At 49.8% G+C, this 11054-nt stretch overlaps 1 protein-coding gene across 1 annotated transcript in view; it reads right to left on the bottom strand.

Annotated features, from left to right (window-relative positions):
• Nucleotides 1-640: 640 nt before the first annotated feature.
• LOC142578101 (uncharacterized) overlaps nt 641-11054 on the bottom strand; it is a 92768-nt gene continuing 82354 nt past the window's right edge. The window contains exon 4 of the mRNA XM_075687515.1: nt 641-2082. Coding sequence (XP_075543630.1) covers nt 1303-2082 — 780 coding nt within the window. The 3' untranslated portion in view covers nt 641-1302. The remainder of the gene's footprint in view (nt 2083-11054) is intronic.

Genomic DNA, 11054 nt, shown 5'->3' with positions numbered 1-11054 from the left:
TGCCGTGCAGCAGCCTCACCTCGCAAATGTGTACGTGCAGCCAGGTAAGTCCGGCGCTCAAAAGTCTTTGCTCACCTTAACGCTCCATCAGATGCTGGGCGATGAATTGAAACGGTGCTGGCATGTCTCAGTAGGAAAGGCCACTTAGGGCATTAATGCCAGGAGATCACACACGAGTGAGTTTCTCAGCTTTTCATTAGCCCACCTGGAACCGTCTTCTCCAAGTCCCAGCAACAACCAAGGGCTGCGCTTCATAGAGGACCGTGATGCTGAGTAGCAAAAATTGTGCGGCCAAAGTGTATACACGTTACGATACGGCATACCGCCCAGCGCGCCCATTGAGCGAACTGGCTAACCTGCACGTTTCCCGCTCTCTGTTTCATTCTGCTTATATCTCCACAAGAAAAACGAGGAACGATGACCGAGGAATTTTTGTAGTCTAGTTGCTAGCTCTCATAAGCTGCATGAAAGGCTGCAGATGGACGCACTGAAAGTGTCATGCCAGCTCGTTCTGTTTACTGTGTCTACGTATGTAAGGTTAACGTTCGTAGGAAAGCAGAATAGAAGTTGTCGATTACTATTTAGTAATTCGTGAATTGCATTAGTGGAGCAGTACTTGATAACAATAATCAATGGCATTTTTGGACGAAGTATTAGCAATTGTAATCGGTTACTGTTTTTCTGGAACTTGCACAAGTCTGTTATGCCCTGCCTACATCTGCCTACATGTGTTTCAATACCGTGCGTTTTCTTTCGCATGCAACATAAATCGTGGAGGCCGCTAACCCTACATGCAGTTGATGTTGGGAATGCACCGCAGGTCGAAGTGGGTGTTCCACACCCTCATTGACCTCACAGCAGAGAATGGCTGAAAGGGGCTCAAACACAAGCACCGTACCTTCACTGGCACTGCACGCCTCGTTCACATATGACTGACTAGGCAACACTCAATAACGTGCGTAACTGACGAGGTTTCGTTGCTTTCCGCTGACAACTAATGCGCAGCCCTCGATTTCACTACTCCTGCAGCTAGCAGTTCTAAATAAGAAACAACCTTGCTTATAGGCTGAAGAGCGGAGAAATTTTCTCACTGTGTTTAAACGTGGGCATATATCATTTTATTATGTCCACTGTCAAACAACGAGACAGTGTCTCAGGGCTCCTTGTTTCGTACTCTAAGCGAAACTGGCTTGGTATGTGAACAGAGAACTTCGTGTAAGCGCGCATGGTCATCGCGTTCTCACTGTCCACGTGTCTGGGCACGTGAACTCGTAAGCGAAGGAAAGTTCTTCACCGCGCAGGTCACTCCTTGTACGGCGGGACTCCGAAGACGGCGCACACCTCGACGCTGCCCATGTAGTCCTCCGGGTAACAGCGGAAGGCGCGGTAGAAGGCGAGCACATTTCGCACGGCAATATTGCACACGCCCTTGGCGTCCAGCTGGGAGGTGGACGGCGACCGCGCGCCACTCAGCAGCTCGGAGCACCAGAGCCAGCAGTGGCGCTCGAAAAACGCGCGTCGCTCCACGTCGCCGCCGGAGAACCCGCCCGAGTTTTCGACCGCGTCGTGCGCCAACTGCAGCGCCCCGGCGTGGCGGAACAGCGCTGCTGGCTTGGCGTCGCCCGACATGCTCGTGTTGCTCAGGGATTCCAGCTGGCGCCGGAGGCAAGCCATAGTGGCCGCAAACCGGCGCGCCGTCTCTGTGCCAGAGGGCGCCTTTCGCAACGCCCGGAACAGGACGTCTGCGTACGGCTCGGCCAACAGGAATCCCAGTGTCGGGAAATTTACGAAGCTCTCAGTGCCGGTGTAGAACAGCGGCTGTGACACCAGTGCAGGCGACACGCACAGGCGACGACGAGCGTACGCGTCCTTGGCTGCGCCCAGCAAGTCGTCTTCGAGGCAGCGCGAGTGCCATTCCAACAGCTGCGACGAGCTCGGCGCCATTGCAAAGGGCAGCAGACGGTTCACGTAGTAGCCGGAACGACTTGGCATCGGGAGGTCCCTGTACAGCTTTTCCAGTTGTCTGGCCTCTTCCGCAGAAGTAGGATCGAGAAACAGCCCCACGTGGATGTCCTCCATCTCCTGCAGAAACACAACTCCGATGGCCACCAGTTCAAATACGTTTGTGCAGGCGCCGACTGCCAGCGCGCGCGAGGACGAGAGCATCCGTTACAACGCCGTCAATTGACAAAGTTTTTGAGTTTTTGTGGCCAGGGTCTGTATTTGCAGAAATGTTATTACGCTAGAGTCGTTCGTAACCGCAAGTGGCATCGGATCGTCCCCCATAGACATACGGCCTTTAAGCTTCCGGCGCTTCGTCCGTCCTATCAGTGGGCATGGTAGCTGTCATTGCGTCATCGTGCCTAAAGTTCTATGCTAAAGTTCTAAATTCTATGCTGCGCAGCTGCGTAACCAGTCTACTCTTTATGCTAAGCGATCTTACTATCGTTTTCTATTGCTTCTCCCATGCCCGAGTGTTCCTTTGACTATGTCGGGATGGGTTGATACCACGTTCTTGGTGCTTCAATCAGGTGACGTCGAGACAAACCCTCGACCTCGATCTAATGCCCGTGAGTCAGTCGATAACGCAGGTGCATCCGAGCAAACGGCGCAACTGTTTCAGTTGGTAAAATACATTAAAGAGTTGAACACAGAGCTTGCCCGAGGTCAGACAAACCTGAAGTTTAATGTCAATGTTAAGTCAAGCCAGGAAGCAGTTCAATTCTAATTACCAAACATTTTTCTAACGTCTCCATTTGCACGAACACCAGGCAAAGCCTTATTTAGGAGTGACTTGACCAATGCTTGTGGTACTACTGATCACCTGAAATTGCTTAAGTCTCGCCTGAACGGTTATAATGACCACTCAAGGAGCAACAAATTCATTTTTCATGACATTCCTGATAGCCGCGAATCTCAGCAACTAACCGAGCAATACACTGTTGCAGTGAGTTCTTCCGTCATTGGAGATGATTTGCCTTCCAGTGCCGTAGAACGCACTCATCGCTTGGATGTGTTCATGTATTTGAAGTGTCGCCCAGTCATCATGAAATTCAAAGATTTTAAAACAAAGGAAATGGTACCCTCATCGCGATTAAAACAGAAACCACTGAACATTTGTATGTCTGATGATTATCGCAATGCGACGTGGCAAATAGGAAAAACGCTTCTTGATTCCCCCAAAGTACAGCCACAGCCATGCTCATTTCAGCTAAAGTACAAGAAGCTCCTAATGAACGGCTAATGCTTCATGCTTGACTCGGCGTTGGATAGTGTCAAAGAAGACGAGAAGCCTTCCGTACGCGAACGTACACAGTCGCTGAATGCATCTGAAAGGGACTGCGCGGAGGACGTGGTGCCTCTCTATCATTCACACACGTGAATTTATTTCTCTGTAATGCGTGCAGTGTACTGAACAAACGCGATATTTACGACTCTTCAATCGATCGTTGAGAAGCAGACGTTATTGCCCAGACCGAAAATTGTTTACACCCTATTATCCACGAACACGAAAGTTTTAATGATGCTTCGCGTTTCCCATTTCCTCGTTGTGATCGAGCCACACGCATCGAGCGCGGTGTACTCTTGGCCTTTAAAGAAGCCTTTAACATCTCGCCTTATTGATATTGATTCCCAGCTTGAATGTGTCTGGGTACGCGTCGAACTGAGCCATTATAAATTGAATTTTGGTGCGTGCTACCGTCCACCTTCTTATTCTCTAGAGTTTATTAATGAACTACATGATGTCCTTAGCCTTATTAGTACCAACTTTCCGAATGCTCCCGTTTTTCTGATGGGTGATGTGAGTTTTACCTACATGTCGTGGTCGTCTGTGCCTCCCGCTTCTATTTCACCCTCGGTTGAAACCAGCAATTTTTTAAGCTTTGTTCATTGTTCTGCCTAACACAATTGGTCTACCAAGTGAATGCAACTTCCGAAGAGCGCGCTGATACTTTAGATTTGTTACTGACATGATGCCCCAAGCTGGTGCCTGATATATTGTAAATGCCTAAGTGATCATTTATCATCAGAATTCAATCTGAATATTTTAATTCACAGGCCTCGTGCACTCACAAAAACAATACCAAACTACAATAAAGGTAATTTCGACAACATCAACCGCGAGTTATCCCGATTTCTTTATATGATCCTTGACAACTTCGACGGACACTCCGCTGGGGATAACTGGCAATTATTTAAAGATAATCTGCATGACCTAACAAATATGTGACCTTGTGCAATGTCTCTTATAATACAAAAACCCCCTAGTACAACGCCAATTTAAAACGACTAGTTAATAGAAGGAAACATGCATTTCGCACCGCCAAGTATTCCACATCAGAAGTTCACTGAAACGTGTACAACAGTGCCAGTCAGGCTTAGGTAGATGCTTTAAAGCTGGCGAAAAATAGCTTCCTAAACGTGACGCTGACCTCCTTGTTGATCAATGCCCCAAAACATTTTGGTACGTAATCAATCCTTCTGCTTAGGACACTACCAGCCAAGCTTGTACCTTATACCGGGCGAGGACTGTCCGTCCATTCTTATCAACACATTTTGAAATAATTTTGTTACTACTACTAATCCCCCCTTCCAATGTTCCCATCGCCTGTGTGCTGATGACCGAGTAACTATTGAATCACTTGGCCTAACTAAAATAATCGACGCTGTTGAGATATTAGCTAGCCCTGGTACCGACCTCATTAATGCAATGTTTTTAAAAAGTGCTGCCCTGTACTTCTCCCTCATTCTTCAAAAAAAATGTTAAGCATTCACTTGACAGTAACTGTCTTCCTACAGACTGGAAGATCGGCAAAGCCATTCCACTCCCTAGGTCCTGTAACGAGCATTTACCTATCAACTACCGCCTCATTTCGCTAACTAGCATCCCCTGTAAAATGTTCGAACCTATACTGTCATCGCGTTTAACTAAGTTTTTTTTTTACTCCATCTCGTTCTTTTCACTGGCACAGCACGGTTTTCGTAAATCGCTTTCTTGCGAAACTTTTCCTTCACTCAAGAACTTCACCGAATTTTATACCGTTCTTCAGTGGGTGACTGCATTTTTCTCGGTTGCTTTTGATCGGTTGCTGCATTTTTCACGCTGTGCCGTGCTCCCAAATAGGCTGCAGCATAGTTTCTCACTATATTACCTAGAGGCAAATATGCCGCTGCTGCACTGTAGTATGCATGGTAATGCCGGTATATTGTGCCTTCGGATTGGCATCGTTCTCGGAGAGCCAGGACACCTTGAAAACGCAGAGTATCGGCGCGCCGCCAAGGCTGGAGGACAGACAAGATTCACACTCGCTTTGGAGCAGTTTGTCGAATCTTCTTGCTTTTCTTCGTTTGGTTATGCACTGTAGGGGAGTAAACTTCATTAGAAGATGGAATATGGGTGAATGAAAACCTCTTATGAAGATGTAGTCAAATATATAACATACTTATTGAATACATACATACATACATACATACATACATACATACATACATACATACATACATACATACATACATACATACATACATACATACATACATACATACATACATACATACATACATACATACATACATATGGAACATTAGGCGAACAGCTGCCCGGGCACATATCGTTCCACAATTTTCGGCTCCATTACCTTCCAGGGTCAGCCCACCAAGAAAGGCTAGAAATATGCGCGGTACGACTTTAGAATTTGTGACCGCATTGTTCTCCTTTAATGCATACCTGTGTTATAGACACCACACTGTGTCGGTTATTGTTCAGCGAGACCTAGTATAAGAACTTCAGGAATAATAAGATATGGCTTTAGGCTCAGGCGATTTTTGCTCACTCAAAGAACAGTACCATCGTCAGACCTATTGTCAAATTAAAAAATTCATCAGCCCTTCCACTCTGTGAAGAAGACCGACCAGCAAAGCTGGACGTTCTTGACGGGCACGCTGTGGGCCTTCATCGGGCGGCAAACATCGACGGACACACGAGCGGCCTTAGCGGCTTCCCGCCGCCGGTTCACCAATTTTCGCTGTCGTTCCCGTTGTCGTTCTAGAAGGTCACGTTGATACTCTTCCGTGTGCGCGATACGCCCCCGCTCTATGGATTCGCTCAAGAACAATTGCCAATAAGGTCGGTAGGCGATACTGACGTCACTCTATAGAAGAACACACATTGGACATACGTGCACGTTTATTAAGGCCTTCACACGGACACAGTTGCTATAGCAGCACGCCCCCTATCGGCGGCGAACGAGGGCCGCGCCAAGAACAATGGGTCACCAATCACTGAACTTCGCACTTGCGACGAACGCACTATGATGAACAATGAGCCATCTATCATACGTTTTGACACTTATGCTAATTACTGAATCTACAACACTAGAGTCTCTTGTAAACTAGCTCTGCAGACAAAATTTTCTTTATAAACGCGACGGTGTACACGCACAAACTAAGAAAATGTGCCGGAGTAGCCATATGGAGCTTCACCGTAAAACAAGGGTACAATGCAATCTATCTCTTCGTACTGTGCTGGTGATCATGAGAACGACAAGAAGTGCACGGAACCTCAGATCCAAGGTATGCTGAATACGCGAATCCTCAACGGAAGCTAAGCTGTGTTGACCTCGGTCAGCCATCGAGAGGACGCACGTGGCACCACGGTTCTCTCGTGGCTACTCTCCCGTTCAGGGCCTATATTCATATTCTTACGGGTACGAAGGGAAGAAGCGTACGTCTATTTATAGATGGCTTTTAGGCTGAGCCAACATGCGTAGAGCAGCGAAAAAAACAAACCTAACTCTTCTTTGTCCTCTTCTTCCCACATGACAGATTGTGACGTCACCCGCGTCGGAAAAAGTACCTTATTGGTGCGGCTCATTGGTCAAATGAAGGTACGGTTTGAGACGGCTGAAGTGGATTCACAGAGATGTGAAGGCAAGGTGGCATCCAGTGGAGACAGTTCATATGTGACAGGGGTCACATGGCGGAGGATGCGGTAAGGGCCGTAGTATCGCGAGAGGAGTTTTTCCGAAAGATCAACACGCCAAGTTCGAGACCAAACTGGCACAAGAGCACCTGGTTCGTATTCCACGTCGTGATGGCGCTGGTCGTAACGGAACTTCTGTCGTGTCTGTGAAGCAGAAAGATGAATGCGGGCCATCTGGCGTGCTTGGGTCGCTGTGGCTATGACATAGCGAGTGTACTCTGCCAGAGACCAAACTAGCACAAGAGCACCTGGTTCGTGTTCCACGTCGTGATGGCGCTGGTCGCAACGGCACTTCTGGCGAGTCTTTGAAGCAGAAAGACGAATACGGGCCATCTGGCGTGCTTGGGTCCCTGTGGCTATGACATACCGAGTGTACTCTGCCAGAGACCAAACTAGCACAAGAGCACCTGGTTCGTATTCCACGTCGTGATGGCGCTGGTCGCAACGGCACTTCTGGCGAGTCTTTGAAGCAGAAAGACGAATACGGGCCATCTGGCGTGCTTGGGTCGCTGTGGCTATGACATACCGAGTGTACTCTGCCAGAGACCAAACTAGCACAAGAGCACCTGGTTCGTGTTCCACGTCGTGATGGCGCTGGTCGTAATGGCACTTCTGGCGAGTCTTTGAAGCAGAAAGATGAATACGGGCCATCTGGCGTGCTTGGGTCGCTGTGGCTATGACATACCGAGTGTACTCTGCCAGAGACCAAACTAGCACAAGAGCACCTGGTTCGTGTTCCACGTCGTGATGGCGCTGGTCGCAACGGCACTTCTGGCGAGTCTTTGAAGCAGAAAGACGAATACGGGCCATCTGGCGTGCTTGGGTCGCTGTGGCTATGACATACCGAGTGTACCCTGCCAGAGACCAAACTAGCACAAGAGCACCTGGTTCGTGTTCCACGTCGTGATGGCGCTCGTCGTAACGGCACTTCTGGCATGTCTGTGAAGCAGAAAGACGAATGCGGGCAATCTAGCATATTCGTGTCGCTCTGGCTATGACATCCCAAGTGTACTATATCGGCGAGTCGACTGTGGTCGAAAGGAAGCCTCGAAAGGCAAAGTCGGATCACAGCCGAGGAATAGATTGAAGGGTGAGTAGCCAGCTGTGGCGTGGCTCGAGGTATTGTAAGTGAACGTTACAAATGGTAAAGCACTGTCCCAGTCGCGATGATTGGAGGAAGCATACATTCCTAGCATTTCACTTAACGTGCGGTTTAGGCATTCGGTAAAACCGTTAGTTTGAGAATGGTAAGCGGTAGTAAGCTTGCGTTTAGTAGCACATGATCGAATTAGATCGACCATAAGACTGGCAAGAAAGTATCTTCCGCTATCGGTGAGAAGTTGACGAGGTTCAAGGTGGTGTAAGATAACGTCGTGAAGCAAGAAGTCAGCGACGTCTGTAGCGCAATTGGTCGGTAGGGCTCTAGTAATGGCATAGCGGGTTGTATAGTCCATAGCGACGGCAAGCCACATATTTCCGTCATTTGATATATGGAACGGTCCCGAAAGATCAACGCCAACTCGAAAGAAAGGGTTGGTCGGTACGTCCAAAGGCTGCAACAGTCCAGCAGGATTCACAGCGGGTCTTTTCCGGCGTTGACACGACTTACATGCGGTAATATAGAGCCGTACTGAGCGGTTGAGACCAGAAAAAAAAACGTCGCCAAATTCGGTCATAGCTCCGAGAGACGCCAACGTGTCCAGCGATGGGAACGTGGTGCAGTTGCTGGAGTACAGTTTGTCGAAGATTAGACGCAATGACGCTTAGGAGCTCGGGCCCGTCGGGGTGCATGTTGCGGCGATACAGAATGTCATTGTGTAGCGCGAGCATGTGAAGGGATGGGTCAGCTGGATCAGAGAGCAGGCGTTCGATAAGCTGCCGTAACGATTCATCGGGTCGTTGTTCAGCACCAATGTGTTTCAAGGCGGAGAGCGAAAGAACGCAGAGCGGTGCGACATCCACTAAACCATCCGGTGCATCGACAGGATGACAAGGCAAGTAGTCGGCGTCCTGATGTTGACGACTCGACTTGTAGACCACAGTGTATGTGTAATCCTGCAACCGTAGGGCCCATCGACCGAGGCGTCAGGTGGGATCCTTGAGGAAGGAAAGCCAACAAAGTGCGTGGTGGTCGGTTGTAACTGTGAATGGTCGACCATATATGTAGGGTCGCAACATGCCCACCGCTCAAATGAGGGCGAGAAACTCGCGCTCAGTAATCGAGTAATTGCGCTCGGCTGGAGAGAGGAGGCGGCTGGCGGCGTCAGTAACGCGGTTGTGCCTACATTGACGTTGAGCTAAAATTGCACCGATGCTGTAGCCACTGGCGTCAGTGCGGATTTCTGTCGGAGCGGAGGCATCACAATGGAAGAGAACAGGAGGCGTCGTGCGTCGCGTGATGAGTTGCGAGAAAGCAGACGCTTGCTCACAGCCTTACCAGACACATCTTTCTTGAGGAGGTCAGTCAGGGGACGGGCAACATGGGCGAAATTTCCCACAAACGTGCGGAAGTAAGAGCAAAAGTCAATAAAGCTTCGAACATCTTTGGCACAAGTTGGTAAGGGGAAATTTTGCACATCACAAATTTTAGCGGAGTCGGGGCGAATGCTTGACGAATCGACGAGATGTCCAAGAACAAGAAGAGGCGTCCGAGGAAGAATCTGGATAAGCTGAAACACATTAGACCTACACCGAATGGGCGAGGAACCAGAAGAAGGCCCTCCAAAAATTTACCCAAGAAATCGCAATGAGGTTGCAGACACCGTACGTGGACGCCAGACTGACCCACATGTGGGCGGCCCGGCACTCGTTAACGCGGCGGTGAAAACGTCAGAGACACAACAGAAAGCCGGCCAAGCGCATAGCAGTCTTGAACAAAGACATCGCCGAGCGCGCGGCCAAACTATGTAGGGAAAATTGGCTGAAGACCTGCGACGGCCTGCAGGGCAAGGTCTCGACGTGGAAGACGTGGTGTCTATTAAGGCATCTGATCAACCCGCTGAGTAGCAAAACTGCGACCAATCGCAACCTCACCAAAGTATTCAACATGTACAAAGGAGACGGCCGCAGGCTGTTGGAAGACCTGAAGGCGAAGTACCTAAAGACAGAGAAGGACCAGTACTCGCTGCGCGAGAGTTACAAAGGACCCGCCAAGGAACAGCTAGACCGGCCGTTTACCATGACGGAACTGTGGATAGCGATAGATAAAAATAACTAGAGAAGTAGACCCGGCAGGGACGCCATAACTTATAAACTACTCCGTTACATGAGCGGTACAGCGGCCCGCGGCCTCCTAGAGCACATCAACGAAGCCTGGGACAGCTCGCGGTTGCCGAAGGAATGGAAGGACGCCGAGGTCCGCTTCATTCCACAGCCCGGCAAGGCCCTCATGACAGATGACATGCGGCCCATCTCCCTCACGTCCTGCGTGGGGAAGGTGATGGAGCGCATGGTCCTTCGCCGGCTGCAGAAGCACCTCGAAGAAACAGATCAGATGCCGGAGACGATGTAGGGCTTCAGGCAACATCTCAGCAACCAAGACGTGATGATCCAAGTCCACGAACTGGTCGTCAAGCCGGCAACGATTCACGCGCCGCGCGGGACACTCGCCCTCGACCTCAAGGGAGTGTTTGACAACGTGTCCCACGCGAGCATGTTGCAGAATCTGAACAAGACCAGGTGCGGCCGAAAGACATTCGGCTACATAAAAGATTTTCTGTCAAACCGAACGGCAACAATCAGGATAGAGGAGAAGTCGGACCCTGTCGAGCTCGGCGATAGGGGCACCCATGAGGGATCGGTCTTGTCGCCCCTGCTCCTCAATCTGGCCCTCCTGCCCCTGCCTGATCTACTCAAGCAAATCTAAGGCGTGGACCATGCGTTTTACGTCGACGATATTACGGTGTGGACGGCCCGAGCCGGGTCCGATGCCTGGACGGAGGAATCCTTGCAGCGGGCGGCAACGACCGTGCACGAGTATGAAAAGCCGTGCGGACTGAGCTGCGCTCCCCAGAAATCAGAGCTGCTCATGATCCAACCGGGAAAATCCAAGAAGGAGCTGCCGCCGAACGTG

The sequence above is a fragment of the Dermacentor variabilis genome, chromosome 4 (assembly GCF_050947875.1).
Source record: "Dermacentor variabilis isolate Ectoservices chromosome 4, ASM5094787v1, whole genome shotgun sequence".
Taxonomy (NCBI): Eukaryota; Metazoa; Arthropoda; class Arachnida; order Ixodida; family Ixodidae; genus Dermacentor; species Dermacentor variabilis.
Note: the sequence above shows the minus strand (reverse complement) of the source record. Positions and strands in the feature narration are given on the sequence as shown.